The sequence below is a fragment of the Pyrgilauda ruficollis genome, unplaced genomic scaffold, assembly GCF_017590135.1.
Source record: "Pyrgilauda ruficollis isolate IOZ18807 unplaced genomic scaffold, ASM1759013v1 scaffold129, whole genome shotgun sequence".
In the NCBI taxonomy this organism is placed as follows: Eukaryota; Metazoa; Chordata; class Aves; order Passeriformes; family Passeridae; genus Pyrgilauda; species Pyrgilauda ruficollis.
Window position 1 is genome coordinate 272,326 of NW_024511321.1, and position 25,405 is coordinate 297,730.

At 50.3% G+C, this 25,405-nt stretch overlaps 1 protein-coding gene across 1 annotated transcript in view; it reads left to right on the forward strand.

Annotated features, from left to right (window-relative positions):
* TXNDC16 (thioredoxin domain containing 16) overlaps window positions 1-21,175 on the forward strand; it is a 39,806-nt gene extending 18,631 nt beyond the window's left edge. The window contains 7 exon segments of the mRNA XM_041458547.1: window positions 4,635-4,803; window positions 5,129-5,265; window positions 9,621-9,705; window positions 13,635-13,773; window positions 14,333-14,493; window positions 18,464-18,654; window positions 19,621-21,175. Of these exon segments, the coding sequence (XP_041314481.1) occupies window positions 4,635-4,803; window positions 5,129-5,265; window positions 9,621-9,705; window positions 13,635-13,773; window positions 14,333-14,493; window positions 18,464-18,654; window positions 19,621-19,907 (1,169 nt within the window). The 3' untranslated portion in view covers window positions 19,908-21,175.
* The last annotated feature ends 4,230 nt before the right edge of the window (window positions 21,176-25,405 follow it).

The window sequence follows — 25,405 nt, forward strand, 5'->3', positions numbered from 1 at the left end:
TAACAATCTCAGGGCAGGGAAGCAGCCACAGACAGACTCAGCACAGATCATGAACTGCCTGGGGTCAGGGCCTTTCCTCTGTGATCACTGAGGGCTCTCCAAAGACTCCCAGGCCAGATGTGACCCTGTGGAATGACTCCAGTCTGCTTTCCCTGCCATGACCTCGGAGCAGACACAGAACAGCTGCTTTGGTGGATCTGGAGATCCTTTTTCCCTGTTGCTGAAGGAGCTTCAGGGAACTGCGAGAACCAGCTACCAGAAGAGCTGGAAAACCTCAGAGGGTGCTGTTCCCTGGGCTCTCAGTGATGGCTGGATCAGGAAGACCTCAAGCTGTGCAGGACTGAGAATAGGACATAGGGTATGGCTTGGGGCACTCTCAGTTCCCCAGATGCTCTGGTATTCCTGCCTGCTCTGGGGTGGAGCTTCCTTCCCAAGGGCTGGGAATCCACAGGCAGCTGTCTGAGGAGTGAATCACCCCTGCTGGAGGCACATCTTGAGTTGCAGAAGCAGGTCCTGCTCCCCATGCCAATTCTTTGTGCAGAATGGCACTGAGAATAGGCCATGTGTGATCAAACACAGGGGAATGGAGGAGGCTGGAGACTGCAATGACCTGTGAGTCATCCCATTCCAGATGCTCAGCAGATCCTCACCAAATGAAGTTTCCAGCCCTCAAGTGTTTTCCATTTGTTGAGAGATCCAGTTTAGCAGGAGACAAAGAGGAGCATCTCTGAACATGCTGAACTGAGCATGTTTTCTACCCTTGGAGCAAGAATTTTCCAGACCTCCTGGGGCTCACTGCTGCACCTCTAGTTTGCTTTTGCAAGGTGGGAATTTTTGGAAGCAGCAGGGTTAAGAGCAGAGGATGTGAAGGTGAGACAGTGCTGAGCATTTCTTGGGTGGGTTATTGGCCTTTTTTGCAAAGAAGAGAGGAAATCAGTATCTAAGAAGAGCAATATAATATGATGAAAAATGGTTCTGCTTCCCTCCTCTGTGCTCCTGGGGTCTTCTTGACCAGGGATTTATAAAGGTGAAATTGTAGCTCAAAGGCAGGAAAATCAGCTGAATGATTTAGCAATTTATATCCATGGAGCCTAATGCTGAAATGAGGATTTCAGGGTTCATTGTGTGATGTTTTCCAGGTAGATGTTCCCATCCTGTATTGGATTCTTCCTCTTGAAGTGCAGCACTTTGTACATAACTTCTCTTTCATGTTGAAGCCTTTGGACCAGCTCTTCAAGTGAGCTAGTTTTTTAATGCAATCATGGAATTGTTTAGGTTGGAAAAACCTTCCAATGTGACCAAGTCCAACCATTCCCCCCAGCACTGCCCAGGCCACCACTGTTCCATATCCCCACAGCTTTTAAATCCCTTCAGGACAGGGACTCCAGCACTGTCCTGGGCAGCTGTGCCAGGGCTGGACAACCCTTTCCATGAAGGAATTTTCCCTGATATCCAGCCTAAACCTCTCCTGGCCCAGCCTGAGGCCGTTCCCTCTCCTCCTGTCCCTGTTCCCTGGAGCACAGCCCGACCCCCCGGCTGTCCCCTCCTGGCAGGAGCTGTGCAGAGCCACAAGGTCCCCCCTGAGCCTCCTTTTCTCCAGGCTGAGCCCCTTCCCAGCTCCCTCAGCCTCTCCTGGGGCTCCAGACCCTTCCCCATCTCCATTTCTTTCCCTGCACATGCTCATGCACCATGCCAGTCCTGCCTTCTAAATATAAGTTCAAATTATTATAAGTTCAAGGGATTCCTGATTTTTCTTGTTCCCTATGGCATTGATGGTTTGTCTTGTCCTGGTTTTCTAAGACCTCTAGGACAGAGGTTTTTGCTGTTGCTGGGTTTAGTAGCACCTAAAACCACAGGGAGATTTTTGTGTTCCTCTTTCACCTTTCTTCCCACTCAGCAGTGACCACAGGGCTGGACAGTCCTTTGCTGAGTTACTCAGTTCCTGAAAGTTCTGCTTGCTCAGTCATTATGGTGCAGGTTGGGAGAGGAACCGTCCTGTACCAGATGTTTTTCAGGCCAGATTTGGCTTCTTCAGAGCACATGGGCCATAATTCCCTGTGCTAATATCCAAATATCAAAATTAATCTTTGAAAAAGCTTCAAGCAGCCTCACAACTCGATTTTAACAGGACATCAAAGCCCCATTTCCATGGAATTATTTTCCAGAGTTGGGCAAGACACAAGATGATGTGGTAAGAGATGATGAGAACCAGCTATACTGGATCAGAGGTGTGAAGTAAATCTGAGGTCAGGCTCTCAGTTTGAGATCTTCTTGCAGAGTCTGGGAATGACACAAACCATTTCTGCTCTTGTGGAGTGCTTTGACAATTGCTGCCTGTCTGAGTGGATTTGCAGGCCCTTCACTTGTGCTGCTTCCTGCTTTTTCTGCACAAGAGTTTGACACAAGGCAGAACAGCAGCAAACTCCTCATGTCAGCTGCAGTGCAGAACCTCAAATGAAGGTTGCAGAAAATGGTCCTGTGGGAGGCCAAGGATACAGGGATAAGGAGTAGGAACTCCTGCTGAGGTCACCTCTGCCTTCACCCCCATCTACAAAAATCCTCATGGAATCCCAGAAGGGTTTAGTTGGGAGGGACCTTAAATCTCCATCTCATTCCACCCCTACCATGGGCAGGGACACCTTCCACTATCCCAGGCTGCTCCCAGCCCTGCCCAGCCTGGCCTGGAACCCTCCCAGGGGTTTGGGAGTCCACAACTCCTCTGCACAACGTTTGTGCAACTCTCAGCTGTGCTCAGTTCCCAGGAACTTGTTTTAGTGCTTGGTCATCCCTCCCCACCTTGGCATGGGCTGCTCTTGACCCTGCCCAGTGCTCCCACTCCCCTTCAGAGCACCCCTGACGTGTTGGTGGATTTTATTATTTCTCTCTCACTGGTGATTTCCAGACCAAACTTGGTTGGGTTTTTCCTCAGGAAGGAATTCTTCCAAACTGCTCCAGATTCTCATTTGCTTAAACCATTCCAAAAACGTGTTTCCCAGGCTGACTTGCTGGGTTCTGCAGAGGTTTCACCAGGACAGAAGAACTTAATTTTCTTCCCATGGGCTGCAGATGCTGTTGAGTGTTCATCTCTTTCCTGCAGCGCTGGTGGTACCTTTGCATCCTGCTTTCTCCTCATGGAATACTGCTGTCTTTATTCAAATTGCTTTCTGCCCCTCTAGGCTTGAGGTCAAAACCAGATTGGACATGTTTTATTCCCATCAGCCAGGCCTTTAATGAAAATAGTGACCAGAATCAGACCCAGGACAGGGGGAGAAGAAAGCTTGGCTGGTTTCTCTTGAGAAATCCTCATCATCTGCCCCAACCCTGGTTTCTGAAGGATTCTTTGCCATGGTCTGCCTCCATGTGTGTACTTGTGTCTGGGTTTTATCCCATCTTTCCCATGCAGCTTTTGAGTCCTGTTCAAAGAAGGATTTGGGGAAGGAATGAAGATTTCTGAGATTGGGCATGGACAACTGCACACTGTCCTTGGTCAAGCCCCTGAGGCAGCCCAGGTGAGGCTGGAAGCCAAGGGAAGGGAGGGAGTGAAGCTGGTCAGGATTTAGGTCAGGCTTAGCCATGGACCAACAGCAGCCTGTGCTGGGCTTCACCCAGCCCAAAGATGAAAGAAAGGCTGATAAGGTCCCTGGAAGTGTCCAAGGCCAGGCTGGGCAGGGCTTGGAGCAGCCTGGCACAGTGGAAGGTGTCCCTGCCCATGGCAGGGGGTGGAGCAAGATGAGCTTTAAGGTCCCTTCCAATCCAGTCATTCTGTGACTCCATGATTCTTTGCTGGAAGAAATTCTGGAGTTGCACAAATCTTGGGCTCATAGAGAGCACTCAAGGAACCAACTTTTCATTTGTTTCACTTCTTACCAACCTCTTGAGTTTCTTGTGTTGGTGAGACCCATAAAAACCTTTTTGGGACATTTCCCAGGACCCACTGTTGGACTGACTGCTCTGTAATTCCCAAGTGCTCTCTCTTCCCTTCCCACTCCCTTACTTGTGAGACCCCTTTCTTCATGTCCTACAGGTGTCTGCTTGTGGCTTGGGTGGGATCACAGAAAATCCTGACTTGGAAGGGATCCATAAGGATCATCAAGCCCAGCTCCTGGCTCTCAGGACAGAATCCCACCCTGTGCCTGAGGGCAGTGGATGGGAGCATCTCTCTTCCATCCCCTTTAACTGGTCCATGTGCATTTGGCTTCATGCTTGAGGTAGAACAGAGATTTTTCAATATTGAACAGCTTAATAAATGCAAAAACCTTGGCTGCATCCTCCTCCTCCATCGTGCCAAGCTTTATCTTCTCTCTTTCCTATGAGTGCCTGCATTATTTCTTTCTCTTGGCCTTATTCCTAAGGTATTTCCAGTACCTTTCCCTACTGCCTTTTAAGCTCCTGGACAGCTCAGGATTTTGTGGTGTTGCTTGGAGTCACCAGTGAGATGTGAATGTTTCTGGGAATGAGTAATTTCCAGAGGGAAATGGGCTGTACTCAAAGGGATTTTGGTAGATTTCTGCCAGAATTAATACAAATATAGACAATAATATCTACTGAGCTAATAAAAAGCTCTATTTTCCAACCAACTGATTGTTGTTTTTAGTTTTTCATATCATTCATGAGTATTTTTTTGTCCACTCTAGGAACCCCAGGGGTTTTGCTGTCCCGGGTGAACTGCTGGGACTGGCCTGGCCTTTGCTCCCAGGAGAATGTCACCCAGTTCCCCACCATCAGGATTTACAAGGAGGGACAGCAGTCAGTGACATATGGTGGCATGTGGGGAACTGAAGAGCTGAGCAGCTTCATCCTGCTGTGAGTGACAAATCCCCAGTGGGACATCTGCCACGTTTTCTGTCACCATCCCTGTCTTTTTGCTGGAATTCCTTCTCTGTTATTTTTAGTGGGGATCCCAAGGCTCTCAGTTTGACTCAGGCTGTTCTCTCTTTCCTCCAGCACCTCTCTGGTGATAATTATCACCATCCCAGATGGTAATTTTTGTCTCTAATGAGGTGTCACACTTGTCCCATTGTGATGGGGCCTTGTTGGGTTGAGGTTGCCCTGTTGACTCTTCATCCCAAAAGCAGAGAAGACAACAGCCTTTCCAAGGTTCCAAGGTTCATTCTCTGCCTTTCCACAGGAGCCAAGTTTCCTGCCCACTGAAGCTGGCCACCATGGATGAAGCAGAAGGATATTTAAGAGGGGAGTTTCCATCTGAGCTCTCATCCCACCACCACACCTCACTCCTGGGAGTTTTTAGCTCAGCCACCAGCGAAGGTTTGTTGGGATTGGTGGGTTAAGCACTCTCCAGCTTCATTCCTGGTGGGACAGGGCTGCTTCCAGCTGTTGGAAGTTCAGAACACAGCCTACCTGGCACTGCCTTTTCCAGCTGTACAGTGAGAGGGTAGCAGGTGGCTCCAGGTGTGGGATTTCAGATCCATACCCTGGCTCAGAGGACGTTCAGCTGCCAGCTGGGTTTGCTACACCCACTGTGGGAGTAGGGACTTGCCAAGGCTGTTCTCCCTGCTGTACCTCCTGCCCCTTACCCAGAAGAGTTTGGCTCTGTCCTCGTTATGAGTCCCTTCAAAGTATTTGTAGGCTGGCACTAAATTCCTGGTTTAGCCCAGATCCATCACCACTCTTGGATCTTGCTGGCTTCTCCTGAAGAAGCAGCAGCCCCAGTTCTTGTATCACACAATCCAAAACCTTTATTTTTTAAAAAACAGAGGGTACAACAGGAGTTTCTTGCATCAGAAGGAAGGAAATAACTCAGTGAAATCCACTTGTGGATTTTGGAATAGATGGACACAGAAATGCAATGTGTTACCAAGGGAGAGGGAATAAAGCCAGTCTGGAGAGAGAACTTCAGGCAAATCTCAGAATCACTGAATGGTTTGGGTTGGAAGGTCTTTAAAGCTCATCCCATTCCACCCCTGCCATGGGCAGGGACACCTTCCACTGTCCCAGGCTGCTCCAAGCCCCATCCAACCTTACCTGGACACTTCCAGGGATCCAGGGGCAGCCACAGCTGCTCTGGGCACCCTGTGCCAGGGCCTCAGTTGGGAGCTGAGATCTTCCAACCCCACAGACTCAGTTGCCAGCTCCCCCTGGGAATTGCTGCCTTAAAAATAGGAGAACTTCCTGATCTTGCTTAAGATCAAACTTTCAGACTATTTTTCATTTTAAAGCTCCCTTCTGCCTCTAAACTTTGGTTTTATGCAAACCAAGCTACTTTCTCATGTGAGAGGGTCCAGAGGGAAGAGGTAAGAACAAGACAGGATGCCTGGAACACACTTGGGCTGTGTTCCCTGAGCCAGCTGAGAGCCAAATCTCTGCCTTCCTCTGGAGATCTAGTCTGGTAAATACAGCAGGAAACACTACTGATCCCAAAAAACCTTTAACCCAGCCCAGAGAAGCTGTGGCTGCCCCTGGATCCCTGGCAGTGCCCAAGGCCAGGCTGGACAGGGCTTGGAGCAGCCTGGGATGGTGGAAGGTGTCCCTGCCATGGCAAGGGTTTGGAACTGGCTGATCTTTAATGTCCCTTCCAACCCAAACCCTTCTGGGATTCTACAGAGAAGTTGTTCATTCCCTTCCATGCAAACAAGAACTTTGGGGGTTTGTCCAGACAGTTTTTGTGGATCCTGTAGGATTTCCTCTTCCCTCAGGGCACATTGCCTCTGCAATCCAGAATGGCATCCTCAGCCTGGGTAACTCAGCCACAGGGAGATGAAATTTGGGATGTCTTCTCCACCCACTTCCTGGGGTGCTGGAGCTGTGATGCAGAACAGCCTCAGGGAGCAGGAACCTGAAGCCAGCTGCTCTGGCATCAAACCAGGCTGGAGTCAGGAGAACCACATTGTTCCTCTTACCAACCTGCAGATTTATCTGGAATTCCCAACCAGTTTCTCATGGCAGAATTCCTGCTCGAGCAGCAGTGAGTGGGGTCATTGTCATTTCTGGTGAACTGAAACAGAGCAATGAGGTCTCCTGCTAAAAACATCCTGGATGTTTTCCAACCCTTAGCATCAGGACTATGTTAAGAAGCCCTTTATGGGGTCTGAGCTAAAAGAGGCTTGGTGGAAAAATCCTAAATAAAATTTACTAGGAAGAGGTGAATGTATTATGAGGGCAATGAACGAGGTTTTCCTGGAAACTCAGATAACTTTTAGGACAGAAATTTGGTTTTGATGCAGAAACTGGAAGAATCCTAGAAAGTAAAACTGTCCTAAATCCTCAGGAATTTTGAAAATATTGAAATATTTGAAAATATCTGAAAATATCCCTGAGCTCTGGTGCCTCACAGGGCTTGGCAACATCAGTGGAAGCCAAGTGAGGAAGGCAGGAGAGATGCTACAGGAGCTGCTGTGCTGAAGAGCAAGCTCAGAAGTTGCCTCCTTCCAGAGGGATAAAAAGAGGGGAGCTCAGATCCTGCTTCCCAAAGCTCTGCAGGGATTTTAGACCCTTTCTCATCAGGCAGCTTGAGCCCTTCGTGTTCCCAAAGCAGTGAAGTTGTGCTTGTGCAATTCAGGGCAGCTCAAGGATTGTGCTGCAGAGCATGGTCAGCCCCCTCAGGGAATTAAAATCATGCTTTCAAGGGGGACTGATTTCCTAGGAAATATTTAAATAGATTCATTGAAGTGCTTCCTGTCTGCAGTGGAGCTGTGTGAATTTGGGGGGGTTTGGGTACAAAGCAAAGAACCTGAGAAATATGGGCTGGTGTGTGGCTCTGGGTCTAGGACAGAATTAGGGGAAAATTTGGAAGTGTGATGGGGAGGGAGGACATAATCAGGTCAAAAAATAAGCCTGGTATTGCTGGAGGTTGTCTTGACTTAGGAGGGAATTCCTGCAGCCAGGGCTGACCCAGGGCAGCACTTCAAGACAAGCTCATCTCTCAAGTGGGGATTTAAAGCTTGGTGGAAGAACTTGGGATGGGAACTTTTCTTTCAGCACTGATAAAATCAAGTAACCAAACACCAGAATAGCTGAAAAGCAACATCCAAGAATGATTTCTCTGTAGCAGCTGGAAAGGGACTTTGGACAATGGCCTGGAGGGACAGGACACAGGGAATGGCTTCCCACTGCCAGAGGGCAGGGATGGATGGGAGATTGGGAAGGAATTGTTCCCTGGAAGGGAGGTGAGGCCCTGGCACAGGGTGCCCAGAGCAGCTGTGGCTGCCCCTGGATCCCTGGCCGTGCCCAAGGCCAGGTTGGACAGGGCTTGGAGCAGCCTGGGATGGTGGAAAGTGTCCCTGCCATGGCAGGGGTGGCACTGGCTGATCTTTAATGTCCCTTCCAACCCAGCCCATTCAGAGATTCTATGATAATGACTGAGCCCTCAATGAGCCACTCCTTAAGGAACTCCTTCCATTTAAAAAGGAAAACAATTTAAATGAAAGTTTATGGGCCACATGGGAAACAGTGGAAAATACAGCTTTGAGTGTAGCTGCAAAACAGGAATCAAAGAACCAAAAAGTCACCAATTGAGAGGCAGCTCCATCTATTGAGCTCTGAGTCACTGCTCCCAGGAGCTTGGGCTGGCCTGCTGTGCTGTGACAGTGAAGGTTCTGAGGAGCAGTCACTGGTGTGTGACAGCAATTTATATCATGGCTGTATCTAAGATACCCCCTTAATTCTCAGAAAAAAAACCTGGTTTCTCCAAAAAGTGAGATTTCTCCCTCTCCTTGGATCAGACGAGCTGGTTTTGTTGCTTTCAGTTGCTCAGTGCAGAGGAGGAGGAGGGTGGTGGTTTTGAAATCCTCCCTGTTCTCACCCCACCTTTGGCAGCAGCTGTCTGGAGCTCTGATCTCTGCATTTCACAAGCTCCCCACCATGCCTTGCATGTTCCCACAAAGCTTGGCTTTCCCTGGATCCACTGCCTGAAACCACAGCCAGGCTGGACAAGGCTTGGAGCAACCTGGTCTGATGGAAGGAGTCCCTGACCACGGCAGGGGGGGGAGCAAGATGAGCTTAAGGTCTTTTCCAAACTAAATCAGTCTGGAATTCTGTGAAATTGGAGGCTTTTTATGAGGGAATAATCCAGCTCTGCAGCCAGCTTTGTTTTGGAGCTGTGCTCTCAGTCTCAGCTGTGATCGAGAGAGCCCAGCCTGGTTTTTCCCTACCCTGCAACAGCCTCAGTCTGCTGGGAAGAGCTGGATAAACCAAGAGACACTTGAGGGAAAGGTTGGTTTATCTCCAGGCTCTTAGCCCTGCTCCAGTAAAGCCACCATCCATCATTTCTCAAAGGTCACTGGGATTTATAAGATTTCTGTTTAGACTTATAATTGGTCTCCTGTTTCCAAGAACGCTTACAGACTGTAAGTCCTTAAAGACATTTCATTTTCCAGCAGTGCCTCTGTCCTGCAGATCCTGGAGGCTCAGTGCTGGTGGCTGAAGAGCAAAAACTGTTCTCATAATGGGAATTTTCCCCTAATCCTTGCTCTCTGCCTGCTCCTCCTCCCATGGCCTGCAGCCCTGAGCTGCAGTAATGTCTTGAGAGCCTCTAATCCTGGTTTAGTTCCTGAAAATATGCTCTGGCAGGATGTTGTGTGTGTAGGCATCGATCAGGTTTCCAGGAAAAAACCTCAACACCTCTCTTTCTATTGTTTATTCTTGTGTCTTTGTCTTTTTTCCAGCCAGGGAAGCTTTTGAAGAGGCAGGAAACATCCTAAGTGGCCACGTAAGGATGGGGATGTATTTTGAAGATGATGCCTTGGCTTTGTAAGTGGTTTCTCTTTTTCTTTGAGAACAGTCCAAGCTGATCTGCACTCACTGAAAAGCAGTGCCTGGAGCAAGTGTCACTGTGCTGAGGGACAGCTACAAGTGACTTTTTCCTGCAGGGGGATGGGTCAGGACTCATCCAAAGGGAATTGTCACCTTGGCTCTGCCACTGGTTCTCAGCCTGTCCATGGTCACCTTCCTGTTCAGATTCACTTTCATTTTCAGTCCTTCAGCCCCCATGGATGTGGTTGTGTTCCTCACACAAACAGGAACAAACCTGTCTGAAAATAAAAAACAGGCTGGAAAAATTACACCATCAGTGTGTGAGGGAGGAAAAGTCCTGCTTTTCTCTTTCTATGAGGAAAAAATTATGGATAGTCACTGCAGTGCCTTCCCTTGCCAAGAACAGGCAGAAAAGAAGCTGCTTGTGACTACTTGGGCTAGGAGTGGAGTGGGCATGGAGTCTGGGTCCTGGAAAAGGCTTTGGAAGCTGGGAAATAAATGTTGTCTTGTCACGGAGCTGCATTCCTGGTGGAATTGCTTCCTTGACTTGAAGCCAGGTGGGAGTTAATGGGATCTTACCTGTGTCACTAAGACTCCAGCAAGGGACAAAGTCCTTTGGGCTGGAGTGTGAGAGGTCCTGCAGTGCCTAGAAATGCAGCTGGAGCCAGGGGGAATCTCCAGCTTGCCCTGGCATCTCACTTCCATCAGGAATTAGCTATCGAGGCAGAGTTAAAAATCCCAGGAGGTCCTTGGCCTGTTTTCCAGGTGTGGGTTTAACAACCTGCAGTGCAGCAGGGAATTATTTTCATCAGTTCCTCAGAGGTGTGATGCATTCCTGATGAGACACGGGCGTTTTTGTCATGAGCACGGAGAATAAAAATGCAAATACCTTGGGAATACATCTCTATTAACCAAACTGCTCCAGGCATCAGTTAAGACTTCTCTTCCCTGGGGATTTCAGCCCAGCTGATAGAATAAAAAAACCAGCAGAGGACAGGGTGATCTCTCAAGGTACCAGTAGAAGAAGCCTTTGTTCTCTCAGAGCTGACACATGCAAGAATCCACCTCCCTGCTCCTGCTCCTGGAGCCTGCAGCCTGCTCCTGTTTAGCAGGAATATTTAGTGCAGTTTATATTGATAGTCCTTCTGCCAAACTTGCATTTTGGCTGTGATTTGTGGGTGAAGCTACTGTAGCTGATGGACTTCTCAACTGTAAGCAGAAAGTAAACACTTACAGGAATTCCTTATGCAAGAGCCAGGCTCACTTCCCTTCGTCAGAAAATGAAAAGCCATTCTTGAGCTCAGTGCTCAAGGAGAAAATATTTATGGCTCCCAGGTCACAGAAAACTGATTCCCCTTTTGTGCATCCTGTAGACCTTTTCCAGAGAGAAAAGGGCTGCAGGATACACAAAGGCTGGTGTGAGTAAGGCTGTTTGCTCAGCAGGCACCTGCTGGGCTGGTCACTAATGAAGGGGAAAAAGGCATTGAGGAAGAAATGCTTTGCATGAGGTTGTTATTGTCAGAGACTCCTGCCAAGTATTTGTTTGCAGATGGTTTTGATTGAAATGCAAGACTCAATGGTCCTGCTGAATAAATAGAAAGCTGTGGTGAGCAACAGCACAACCCCTCAGTACCAGGAAGAGGAGAAGGGGTTTCAGGACAGAGTGTAGCTGGGGAATTCTGGCAGTTTTCTGGCAGTCTATAAGATATTTCCTCATAGAATCGTAGAGTAAAACCCCAGAATGGTTTAGATTGGAGGAAATCTTAAAGCCCATCCAGTTCCACCCCCTGCCTTGTGCAGGGACACCTTCCACTATGCCAGGTTGTTCCAAGCCCTGTCCAGCCTGGCCTTGGGCATTTCCAGGGATCCAGGGGCCGCTTCTCTGGAATCCTTCCAGTGTCTCACGACCCTCACAGATGCTTATCAAAGGTGATGTATTTTAGATACAGGGAACAGGAGTCCTCACTCCCCTGGGCCATGATCAAACCAAAAAATCTCTGTAAAACCCACAGAAGTTTAATAAGTTCAACATCTCTGAATTAAATATTTTTTAGGGTTTTGCCCAACTTAATCAGCTGTAAATACATCAGCTCACAGTGAAGTTTGCAGTGGGTGTTTTAGTCCCAGAGAGATAAATGCTGTGATGGAAGATGGGAGAGGCCTCCATAAGAGTTGGGCACCATGGAGATGAATTATCTGCAGTTCCATCCTTTTGTGTCATTGATGACCTAAAGAAACTCCTCCCTGTGAGGGTGGTGAGGCCCTGGCACAGGGTGCCCAGAGAAGCTGTGGCTGCCCCTGGATCCCTGCAAGTGTCCAAGTGGCCAGGTTGGATGGAGCTTGGAGAAACATGGGACAGTAGAAGGTGTCCTTGCCCATGGCAGGGGAGTGGAACTGGCTGAGCTTTAAGGTCCCTCCAATCCAAACCATTCTGGGACTCTTTAGTGTCACAGCCTTTGAAAAATTGCCAGGAGCCTTTGAAAAACAAACCAGACATGACCACAAAAACTGCAGAGGCAGCTGATTTCCCCTGTCACACCCTTCCTCTGGACAGTGCCATCTGGAGCCTCTAGGGCTGAAGTTCCTCAAACTTCCAGAAAATTGCTGTCCTGGCTTGGTGTCCCCCCTGCCCTTTCTTTGCTCAGACTTCTCCTATTTTTGCTTTTCCCACTTTCTCAGCTTTTCTTTGAGTACCTTGAACCCTCTTGCCAGACAGGCTTTGTGGGACAAAGGATCATCTGACTCCTCCAGCAGGAGTGGGTGGGTGCAGCCTGTGTGTGTTGCTCCAGTGTGGGGCTTAGACTACACCAGCATTTTTGGGTTTCTTCACTGAGACAAAAATTGGATCTCCTGGAGGTTGTTTTGTGTGGGTTGTGTCCCTTGGATGGAATCTGACACCTCTGTTTGCCTTGGCTGGGGGGGCAGAGTGAAGCCCTGGGTGGGTTTTTGCATCACCCAACCATAGGTGGGAAAATGAAGGAGAAGTAGGAATAAAATCACAGAATCCCACAACGGTTTGGGTTGGAAGGGACCTTAAAGCTCATCCCATTCCATCCCCTTCCACTATCCCAGTGTGCTCCAAGCCCCATCCAGCCTGGCCTTGGACACTTCCAGGGATGGGACATGTCTCCAGGAAGATGCCAGCTCTGTGTGCAGCACATTTGGGTTGTCTTGGTTTGGAAAGCCAGGTGTCTGCTAAGGAAGGCAGGAGCCTCCCCTGAAATGGAAAATGTAAACCCCCTCCCTCCGAATTGTTATAAATTTTAAATTAAGGGGCTCTAAGGCAAAAATACGGGAGCAGGAATAACAGTTCTTTATTAGGGAAGAAAAGAAAAGATAAAATAAACAATGCAGTTACCCAAAACAACACTGACAGAGTCAGAACACAACCTGACACCCTCTGGGTCAGAGTGTTGTAGCAGTCCAGTTGGAATTGTGGCTCAGCCCTCCTGGAGTGTCAGGGTGGTTCTGCTGGAGCAGGGATCCTGTAGCAGTCCAGTTGGAATTGTGGCTCAGCCCTCCTGCAGTGTCAGTGTGGTTCTGCTGGAGCAGGGATCCTGGAGAAGGGTGCAGTCTGCCTCTGAAGATCCAGTGGAAAAGGCAGCTGTTCCTCTGGGAAATCCAGTGGAGAAGCTGTCTTGCTGTCCCAGGATCTCAGATTCTATCCAGGTAGGAATGCTTGGCTCCTCCCTCTGGGCTCTCATCTCCCAGTGGGATGCAGGAATTCTTATCAGCCATGCAGGGACACTCAGTGGCCCATTATCAGCAGATGTCCCCCCAGAGGGAGGAGTGGGTGTGGAAGAGATAAAGAAAAACTGCCCAATTAACAGAAGAGAACTGCCATACAGATGGCAAATAGAATACATCTTGCCTTGCAGTCTGGGGCAGGCTGTGTCCTAACCCCTGTGCCCATCCCTGTTTTTCAGATCCCAAAAATACTCCGTGTCCCCCCCTGCCCTCCTCCTGGCCCGGAGCGGTGGCCGGAGCGTGGAAGGCATCGCTCTGTCCGAGCACAGCGTGCAGGACATGGTGCAGATGATCAGATATGAACTGCTGGATGTTTTTGTGAGTAAAAATAAAATCAAAATGTCCTTTTTTTCCATTGCAGTCATTTGCAGAGTCCTGATTACAGCGTGGAGTTCTGCGGAATGGCCGTGTCCGCTTGTTATTTTTATCGTGCAGAGTTTGTTTTTAAATTTTATGGCTTGGAGCAGGGAGTCTGGACAGAAATCTGCTAATCTGCTCTTTGCTGTGTGGTTTTGGAGCAGGAGACCCTGGAGTTGATGGACTGGCCTCAGAGTCACTCACCTGCTAGTTGTCACTGTTGTTATTGGGTCTATTCCCTATTCCCAGGGCTTTTTCCAAGTGCCTTTTGGAGCCTCTGCCTGCTCTGCTCACATCCCCATCTCCAAGCTCACAGCTGCTCCCAGACTTGGTGCACTTGGGTTGGGCAAAGACATCTCCAAGTGCACCAAAATCCCAGCCCTCTTCCTGCTTCCCACATTCCACACAGACACTGCAGCCTTGCTTAGCCCCTGCACCCTCCTGTAAGAGCAGAAATTGGAATTTTCTCCTGTTTTCTCCTTCCCATAACCACCAATTTCTTGTTTGTGATCTTCTACAGCCAGAAATCACTGTGCCAAATCTGCCCCAGTACTTGCAGCTGGGAAAGCCCTTTCTCATCCTGTTCAGTGCTGGTGACATCAGTCAGGTGGAAAGCAAGGAAATGCTGAAGCTGGCAAAAGGAAGACCCCAGCAGGCGTTTGTGGCTTGCTGGTTGAACCTGTGAGTGTTTGAAAATCTCTTCTTTCCATTAACTCACTCTGAGCCTTGCAGAAAAAACCCCTGAGGCTGCAATTACTGAGAACATGAGCTGATAATGTGAATATTTGGTCTGAAATCATCAGAAATTGGAGGTCAAACCATTGAGCAATGGTTCACTCAGTGTTCTGGGCAACTGCAAAAATTGCCTGACAAAGTAAAATTAGTAAATATTTAATTGATTGCAGAAATCGTTTTCAATAGTGGAAAATGCTCTCTAGTGCTTGTAGTAGCTTGACTCTGGGTCTGGTGTTATTTGCATATTTTTTTGGGATGGAATGAAGTGCATATGGGAAGAAAAAAAAATGGAAATTTGCCCTCCTGGAATGTCTTATGGTGATTTTCCACCAGCAATTAGAGGGAGTGACTGGTCATTGACTGGGGAAAGAAAATGTTCACAAGACGGTTCAACCAGAAGCCCCATAAATTAAACTTAAAAAATATTCAAGCAACAAAATTAATTTAAGACCTAGAAATAGAATAATGTAGCAAAGGGGATTTTTAAATTTTTTTTAAATCCTCCTCTTCTTTAGTTGCATTTTGAATTTTTGGCCTCTGTTTTGCCCAAGCCCAGAGAAACTTCAGAGGCTTAATCATAACGTGCTTTGAAGTCTGGGAAGCGGTGACCAGCGTGGGCTGGAGTTTAGCTGAGGGGGAAAATGCACATGTGCTCAGAGGGAAGGGGATGGGGCTGCCAGTAATGCACCAGAAATGAGAGCCCTGGAACTTCCCCACCTACACATCTGCCTTTGCTCTGCCTTCCTGAGACACAGAAAGCCTTCCCATGCCAGAGCAGAGTGGCACTGCCACAAAACAGGGGAGAATTCCAGAAGGGTTTGGGGTGGAAGGGAAAGATCATCTCATTCCAACCCTGCCATGGCAGGAACACCTTCCACTATCCGAGATATCCCATCCAACCTGGCTTTGGACACTTCCAGGGATCCTGGGACAGCCACAGCTTCTCTGGGCAACCTGGGCCAGGGCCTTTCCACCCTCACAGCCAGGAATTCCTTCCCAATATCCCATCCATCCCTGCCCTCTGGCAGTAGGAAGGCATTCCCTGTGTCCTGTCACTTCATGCCCTTGTCAAAAGTCCCTCATCCTAGAAAGAGCCCTCATTCACAGGGCAAGAGCCAGCTCAGACCTGAAGCCTTAAAATAGTGCTGGAATGTCTCAGCACCTCTGTGGGCTTGCTGTCCCTCTGTCTCAACGTCCTGCTTTCATTCTCTCTGTGTCACCTGAGGAATTTGCCTTTCCATCCCTGTGGAATTGCAGTGGCAGCAGCTGGCCTGGAAGGGTCTGACCCTGGGGGGCTCCAGGACCTGTCCCACTCTTGTCCCACCTGTTCTTAGAAGCTTAAGGTGGAAAAGATCTCCCACCTTCCTACAGACTTTGTCCTGCTCAAGGATTTCTTCACACATCCAGGTTGTTGTCTGCTCTCTGTCCATTGGGTCCTATCAGGTTCCTTAAGCATGTAGCTTATTTATAGTGCTTAGAATCACAGAATCCTGGGATGGTTTGGGTTGGAAGGGACCTGAAAGCCCATCCTTGGTCAGGGAGCAGGGGGGCTGGACAGAAATCTGCTAATCTGCTCTTTGCTGTGTGGTTTTGGAGCAGGAGACCCTGGAGTTGATGGACTGGCCTCAGAGTCACTCACCTGCTAGTTGTCACCGTTGTTATTGGGTCTATTCCCTATTCCCAGGGCTTTTTCCATGTGCCTTTTTGAGCCTCTGCCTGCTCTGCTCACATCCCCATCTCCAAGCTCACAGCTGCTCCCAGACTTGGTGCACTTGGGTTGGGCAAAGACATCTCCAAGTGCACCAAAATCCCAGCCCTCTTCCTGCTTCCCACATTCCACACAGACACTGCAGCCTTGCTTAGCCCCTGCACCCTCCTGTAAGAGCAGAAATTGGAATTTTCTCCTGTTTTCTCCTTCCCATAACCACCAATTTCTTGTTTGTGATCTTCTACAGCCAGAAATCACTGTGCCAAATCTGCCCCAGTACTTGCAGCTGGGAAAGCCCTTTCTCATCCTGTTCAGTGCTGGTGACATCAGTCAGGTGGAAAGCAAGGAAATGCTGAAGCTGGCAAAAGGAAGACCCCAGCAGGCGTTTGTGGCTTGCTGGTTGAACCTGTGAGTGTTTGAAAATCTCTTCTTTCCATTAACTCACTCTGAGCCTTGCAGAAAAAACCCCTGAGGCTGCAATTACTGAGAACATGAGCTGATAATGTGAATATTTGGTCTGAAATCATCAGAAATTGGAGGTCAAACCATTGAGCAATGGTTCACTCAGTGTTCTGGGCAACTGCAAAAATTGCCTGACAAAGTAAAATTAGTAAATATTTAATTGATTGCAGAAATCGTTTTCAATAGTGGAAAATGCTCTCTAGTGCTTGTAGTAGCTTGACTCTGGGTCTGGTGTTATTTGCATATTTTTTTGGGATGGAATGAAGTGCATATGGGAAGAAAAAAAAATGGAAATTTGCCCTCCTGGAATGTCTTATGGTGATTTTCCACCAGCAATTAGAGGGAGTGACTGGTCATTGACTGGGGAAAGAAAATGTTCACAAGACGGTTCAACCAGAAGCCCCATAAATTAAACTTAAAAAATATTCAAGCAACAAAATTAATTTAAGACCTAGAAATAGAATAATGTAGCAAAGGGGATTTTTAAATTTTTTTTAAATCCTCCTCTTCTTTAGTTGCATTTTGAATTTTTGGCCTCTGTTTTGCCCAAGCCCAGAGAAACTTCAGAGGCTTAATCATAACGTGCTTTGAAGTCTGGGAAGCGGTGACCAGCGTGGGCTGGAGTTTAGCTGAGGGGGAAAATGCACATGTGCTCAGAGGGAAGGGGATGGGGCTGCCAGTAATGCACCAGAAATGAGAGCCCTGGAACTTCCCCACCTACACATCTGCCTTTGCTCTGCCTTCCTGAGACACAGAAAGCCTTCCCGTGCCAGAGCAGAGTGGCACTGCCACAAAACAGGGGAGAATTCCAGAAGGGTTTGCGGTGGAAGGGAAAGATCATCTCATTCCAACCCTGCCATGGCAGGGACAACTTCCACTATCCGAGATATCCCATCCAACCTGGCTTTGGACACTTCCAGGGATCCTGGGACAGCCACAGCTTCTCTGGGCAACCTGGGCCAGGGCCTTTCCACCCTCACAGCCAGGAATTCCTTCCCAATATCCCATCCATCCCTGCCCTCTGGCAGTAGGAAGGCATTCCCTGTGTCCTGTCACTTCATGCCCTTGTCAAAAGTCCCTCATCCTAGAAAGAGCCCTCATTCACAGGGCAAGAGCCAGCTCAGACCTGAAGCCTTAAAATAGTGCTGGAATGTCTCAGCACCTCTGTGGGCTTGCTGTCCCTCTGTCTCAACGTCCTGCTTTCATTCTCTCTGTGTCACCTGAGGAATTTGCCTTTCCATCCCTGTGGAATTGCAGTGGCAGCAGCTGGCCTGGAAGGGTCTGACCCTGGGGGGCTCCAGGACCTGTCCCACTCTTGTCCCACCTGTTCTTAGAAGCTTAAGGTGGAAAAGATCTCCCACCTTCCTACAGACTTTGTCCTGCTCAAGGATTTCTTCACACATCCAGGTTGTTGTCTGCTCTCTGTCCATTGGGTCCTATCAGGTTCCTTAAGCATGTAGCTTATTTATAGTGCTTAGAATCACAGAATCCTGGGATGGTTTGGGTTGGAAGGGACCTGAAAGCCCATCCTTGGTCAGGGACACCTTCCACAGTCCCAGGTTGCTCCAAACCCTGTCCAGCCTGGCTTTGAACACTTCCAGGGATGGTTCAAAGGGAACTTCCAGGGATGGTGCTTCTGCAGTCCCACCAAACTGTGCTTTGCCGGATGTGACCCAAGGGCTTTGGTGGTTTTTTTGGCTCTCAGTCCTGTTGTGCTGCCAAACCTGAATCTCCTCTTCCCAACAGGAAGAAGACTCCAGTGGGATATGGGATCCTGAGGACGTACTTTTCCACCATTCCTCCCTTGCCCGTTCTCCTCTGGGTGAACATCCATGCCGGGGGTCAGGTGTTCAAGTTCCCCTCAGAGCAGTCCATCACTGAGATGAACATCTTGTCGTGGCTGGAGAAGCTCCAAGCAGGGCTGGAGATTCCCAGCAGTAAGTGGGCACAGGTTTATAACGTTCCCAAGCACACACTGTGAGCTCCAGTGTGTTTATGAGAAGATACTACGTGCAATAAATTGTCTGCCCTGGAATTTAACGATGGAAAAACCAGCTCTGCTTGTTAGAGCTGCAGAAGTACAAATAGTCCAGCCAAGAGAGAATGCCCACACTCACAAGTTTGCTTTGGGACTGTTTAATGCTCAGAGCCAAACGTGGATAGTTTGGAATTGACATCTTTTCCCTGTGATAATCCCCAAATCTGGCTGTGTTTTCCCATTCCCAACCACAGCTTGCTAATAAAAAACCTCCCAGCTCCCAACTGACAGTGTAAGAAGGAGCTGCTCTTCAGGCACCTTCCTGCATTTCTTTTTGGATGGGAAAGGATGAGGGAGCTGCTGTTTTACTGGGGGCTTTAGGACATAAAGGGTTGGCTTGTGCTGTGAAACTTTTCACTGAATCCCTCCTGTCTTGCTCAGCCTGATGAGGCTTTGGAGGAAGCCAGCATGGATCTGCCTTCCTCAAGAGAGCTGGAGAGGGACTTGGGACAAGGGATGGAGGGACAGGGCACAGGGAATGGCTGACAGAAGGCAGGGATAGATGGGATTTTGGGAAGGAATTCCTGACTGTGAGGGAGGTGATGCCCTGCACAGGGTGCCCAGATCAGCTGTGGCTGCCCCTGGATCCCTGGAAGTGTCCCAGGCCAGGCTGGACACTGGGGCTTGGAGCCACCTGGGACAGTGGAAGGTGTCCCTGCCATGGCAGGGGTTGGAATGAGATGATCATTAATGTCCCTTCCGACCCAGATTGTTCTGTGCTTCTCTGATCTTTCAAAAAGGTTTTTTTTAATTTTGTATTCATTAGAATGGGGGGAAAAAAGCCATAATTCCTCAGAAAGGGAACTATCCGTGGAGGTGGGACACAACTCTTCACCTACTAACTGGGACTGTATTTGCTGCTCAGGTACCTTGTCTGAGGAAGACTGGAAGCCACCACTCCCTGCTTATGATTTCCTGCAGATGATGGAGCCATCCGTGCCTGAGCTGTCCCCTCACCCCGGGGCCACCCCGCCACAGCACCGGCCCAAAAGCCCCGGAGGGGACACTGCTGGAGGGGACACTGCCACCCGGGAGGAGCCATCCCAGGAAAGCACGGCAGAGGAGGTCGGTGCCCCTGGGAGGGGCCTGCGGGGGACAGCCCCGAGGCTGGCAGGCAGGGACAAGCAGGGCAAGAGGCACAGCGAGCTCTGAGAGCTGCCCTGGGGAAAGGTGTGCCCTGGAAAGCCTGGCACTTTCCCAGCCTTTTCTCCAAGGAGAGAAGAGGTTTCAGCTGTCAAGGTGAAAGGAAAGGCCACTCTCTGCTGCTGAGTGTTGGGAGCTCATCAAGCAACAAGTTACACTGGAAAAGACAATTCAGCCCTGCTCTGTAGATTCCCCAAGTCTCAGAGTTACTTCAGTTGCCCCTGAGCAGGAAGGAGTGAGTGATTCCAAGATAAAAAACCAATTTCTCTCCTCCCTGGTTGCCAGAGAAGCTCTACTGATGTGTGACAGAAAATCCTGCAATTCCATCTGCTTTGGAACGCTGTGGAGCCAGCATTCCACCACTCCAGGGCTGCTCCAACCAGCCCCCAGTTGTGTTTACACCTGACTTGTGACCTGAATTCGTGACTGTGTTCATCCTCACAGGGGAGAAGAGGAGGATCTGCTCAAAGCAGATTTATTCCAGAAGCCAGAGCTCAGGTCACACAACAGTCCTGAATAGCTGGGACAAAACTCTGCCAGCAAATCCCAAGGGTGGGCAGGTTGGGAGATGGCTTTCCTCACTGCTGGCATTTTCTTGGTCACAAGCCCAGGGTCTATTTGCAGCCTCCATTTGTCTTTGCTCTCAGTGACAGCAGCAAGGTTGGTGCCTCCTGAGCTGGGAATGGTGCAGGGAGCAAGGTCTGTGGAAAGCTGAGTGCTGTGGAAGAGGGGAGAGATATGAAGGGCAAGGCTGGACCCTTCCAAGGTGGGATGGAGATGCTTCACATCCAAAACTTAAGTGAGGAGATGCAAAAGCTGGGGAAGTGGATTTCCAGCCTCTGCACATCTCCTGGGGACAAGAAATGGCAGGGGGTTGGAAGCAGATGGTCTTTAAAGTCCCTCCCAACCCAAACCATTTTAGGACTCCATGACCATCCCTTCAGTGAACATCTCCCTTCCAGAGCACTGCTGAGATGTGCTGGGAGAGTCAGATCCTCTTCTTACTCCTTAAGGCTCTGAAAAATTACTGGGAAAAGGAAAAAAATCCTGGTAAGGGACTGCTGAGAGCATTGCAAACTCAGTATTCCTGATTCTGCAAGCAGCACACGTGGCTGTGAGTCTTTTGAAATACCCAGAAATAAATTATTAGTCCTGGGCTGTTCTGGAAGCCCTTAATTGAGAGAGACCATTTTTGGAGTGAGTGACAGGCTTTGAGCCAAAATGTATGTATTTAAAGGAATAAACTGCAGCCTGCTGATCAAAGGCATGATTCCCAAGGGAAGGGTGTGAACAGATCCTTCGTGTGTTCCCGTCATTCCTCTGCTCCATGAGGTCCTTATGCTTCTGAATTCCATAAACTGAACATTGTTCATTTCCCATGCTGTCCCTGATCATCAGCATCAAATCCCAGAATCCTGGGATGGGCTGGAAGGGACCTTAATTCCCATCCCACCCCAGCCATGGGCAGGGACACCTTCCACTATCCCAGGCTTCTCCAAACCCCATCCAGCCTGGCCTTGGGCACTTCCAGGGATCCAGGGGCAGCCACAGCTGCTCTGGGCACCCTGTGCCAGGGCCTCCCATTCTCACAGCCAGGAATTCCTTCCCAAAATCCCATCTAACCCTGCCCACTGGCAGTTTGAAGTGCAATAATTGGGTTTTTCATTGCATCTTAAATAAACTCCATCTCCAGTAGGCTCCTCTGCATCTTTTGGGTGGTGGGAGCAGGGAGCCTGGGCAGGTGCCCCTCCTCAGTAGCAGGATCCTTTTCTTCCCCCGGGTTTGGAGTAGCATTCCCACGTCCCTGCTCTTGTCCACGTGTCCTTTTCCAGGCACAGCCCTTCTCCGGTGCAGGGCTGGGGCAGGAGTTTGTCAGCAGGGGTCAGTGCCACATCTCCGTTGGGGCTTTGCAGATCCCCGCCTCTCCCAGTGCTGCTGGATTGAGGCTGGAGCGTCACCAGCGGAGCGCTGGGGGTCGGGAGCAGCTTCCCAGTGGGATCCTGGGGGGATGCTGCTGCATGAGGGGCCGAGCCTGGACAGTCCCAGCTCTGCTGGCTTCATCCCCAGCATCAGCAGTGGGATCCATCAGCTCCAGCTTCCCAGGCTGGGCTGGGATGCCCAGAGCCCTGAGCTGAGTCCACCTTGCAGGTGCCAGCACAGAGACTTGGGAAGGGATGTGCTTATCCATGTCCCATCACTGCCAGAATCCAGCTGGACTGCCAGCTCTGGGTTTGCCAGCTCTGGATGCAGGTCATGGTCCTGGACCACACCAGGTGGCTTGGAGTTTATTGGGGTTTTGTTTCTCAATACAAAATGTCTTTTTCACTGTGTAGCCCAAACAGGCACTCAGGGACATCCATGGAGGCAGAAATGTGCCAGGTCATGTATGGAGAGGGGGGAAATACTAGAGATACTGAGGGCAGTTTGATGGGGATCTGCATCCCAAAATTTCCTCACCCACCAGAGGAAATGCAGTTGGCTGTTTCCAGCAACTCCAGCTCTGGAGGCAAAGTGGGGCAGAAAGAAACTCTCTGAGGGTGTTTATGGAATCAGAGCTACAGAGTGTTTGGGCTGAAAGGAACATTTAAAGGGCATCCAGTCCAACCCTGCCATGGGCTGGACAAGGCTGCTCTGATTCCCATCCAGCATGGCCTGGAATTACAGCCTTGCGTGAGAAGTGAGGCAGAGGAGGCAGAACTCATGTTCTGGGGGGCAGCTGTGAGGGACAGTGATTCCCTCTGGAGTGGGATCTGTCCTGTCCCAGGAGGCTGGAGGAGCAGGATCTGTCCTGTCCCAGGAGGCTGGAGGAGCAGGATCTGTCCTGTCCCAGGAGGCTGGAGGAGCAGGATCTGTCCTGTCCCAGGAGGCTGGAGGAGCGGAGGCTGGAGGAGCAGGATCTGTCCTCCACACGGAAGCCAGCAGGGTCTTCGTGCTTATCAGCTTCCCTATATCATTGCTGCTGCTCAAGTGAGGTGACATCACCAGGGACACTGATGTTATCAGCTCCTTCTTCAACCATTTAACAATAAAAGTCATGTTTGGATAAACCACAGCTCTGTCTTCCTCGGGGGTGCAAGCTCAGCTCAAGATTTCCTGGCTGATATGATCAAGTGCAGCTTCAGACCAAACTCTTCTTCTGGTGGGACTTCTTTTCAGCAGATATTTGGATGTGCTTCAGGAGCCTTTCAAGGGGTATTTAAATTATTAGAAGTTAAAACAGATACACACACACACACACACCCAAAAAAGGATTATGTGCTTGTCCTGAAAGCAAAACAATTTATTGTCCAAAACAACAGGAAATTCTCCATGCACTCCTTGTTGGGCCCTTGCAACTCAGGATATTCTGTGATTCTCTGATCTGTCCCCATCCTTAAGGAATCTCACAAAGGCAGGCTGGCAGCAGTGCTCACTACAGGGCAGAGGGAATATTTAAAGTGTCTGTTGTGTTTTCCACATTTAAAAGCTTTTAGAGGGAGTGGTCTCCAAACCGTGGGACATTGGAAGCAGTCACGGCATTCCTTCCACGTTTTCCACCCTTTGAGCAGAACCAGGGTGCTGAGAGACAAGCCCTTACCTTGGAATATGGATTTTCCAAATTGGCTGAGAATTTCCAAATTCCCAGCCCATCCTGGACCACTGATGGGCAGCCACAGTCCCTCCTGGGGATCCTCATTCCATGGCTAGGCTCTGGTCTGGGATACAGCTGCAGGATGGCAGGAGAGGTGGCTGCAGCAGGGAGAAGGCAGGACAGGAGATGCTGCCAGGCAGGAGCAGGGCCACGGGAAGGACAGATCTGCCTGGACACATGCCAGCAGGATGTGGAGCAGGAGAAGACCTGGTGAGCTGGCTCGTGTCCCCTGGGCTCATCGGTGCCTGGTGCTGGGTGGGGACAGGGAGCCTGGCAGGGCTGGGGGACAGTGAGAAGCAGTCCCTCCATCCCAGCTGCTGGCTCAGCCAGCAGAGATGCTTTCCCTGCGGGGCAGGTTCCTCTCCAGCACGGCTTGGCCGTGATCCCTGCCCTGGAGCTCCCGCCCCTGCCGCAGGGCCCTGGGTCCGGGAATGTTTGTCCGGAGCTGCTGCCGAGGGTGTCTGGAACAGCCTCCTCCAGACCTCAACCCACCCCTGGGGACATCCAGGGTGATGCAATCCATCCTGGTGCCCTGCATGTGTTCCCTGTGCCCTTAGCATTGCCCGAGGGGGATGGAGAAGGATCCTGCAGCTGCCTGGTGTGTCCATCACTGGCAGTGTGTCCCCTCCCCAGTGTGTCCCCTCCTCAGTGTGTCCCTACCCCACCCCAAACCAGCTCCCCGAGCCCACACAATGCCCCTGCTGCCTGTCAGTGTGAGGCAGGTGCTGGGGACCAAGCAGGGACAATCTGGGGACAGACAGACAGATGTTGGTCCAGGGGTGGGATGGGAAGCAATTGATGCCATAATGGCAGGGTTGGAGGTGGCTGAGGAGCTGAGCTGGGGACAGGAGGGTGCAGGATGGAGCTGGGATGTGGGATAAGGGGTGCTGGCTGAGCAGGATGGGGTTCCTCACAACAGAGGGTGGCTCTTGCACCTGGCACTTCCATTGCTAAAAATACAAATGGCCCAGGAAAGTACCCCCAGCCCCCAACCTCTTGTTTTCAGGGTGGCCAGGATGGGGTGTCCATCCCTTCTGCCCCATGCCCAACATGGGCAGGAGTTGGGTCTCAAGGACACCACTGGCTCCATCCTCCTGGATGGGGATTGGGATGGAGCTGGGAAGATCAATCCAAACCAGCTCCTCACAGAACACCTTCTCTCTGTATTTGCATTCCCACAGACGTGCTCCACCTCCAGCCTGTCCTGGCACTGCCCCCACAGCTCTGCTCTCCTGCTCCATTCCCAGACCAGGTCCATGCAGGATTCTCACTGCTCCCGACTCAAAGGCTGTGCTCGAAGTCAAAGTCCAGGCTGGAAGAGCAGCAACCACCATGGACCATCCCACAGCAATCCCTTCCCAGTGCCTTTCCTGCTGCTCCCGAAAAGCAGGAGCCCCCAGGTTTCCTTGGAGCCGTGGAGGGAGCAGGAGTGGCACGTCCCCTTGGGGACATTGTCGTTCTTTGTCCATTGTTCCCTCTTGGCTCAGTGGAGCCGACGTGGAGACGGGGAGCGATAAGTGGGGAGAGGGCAGCGCTCGGTTCCTGCTCCCCGACAGGTTATTTCCCGACCTCTCCTTAGGTAAACTCAGCCCTTCACCTCCCTCAGAGTTTGCTTTGCTCTCCCTCACCCCTCCAGCACGGCGTGGGGCCCAGGAGAGCAGCCTGGCTCTATTAATAGCCCCTGGAATTGCCAAATCCCTCCTGTGTGTTGAAAGAGTGGCTGCAAGCCCGTGATTCAGCTCCGCGGTAACGCACGGGACGGTTCCCCGGCATGGCTGTGGTGGGAAAGCTCCCAGCTCTGCTGCAGGGCAAGCTGGGCTCTCCAGTGGGGAGGGGAGATGGGGGAGAGCCCCTCAGCTGGGATTTCTTGGCTTGC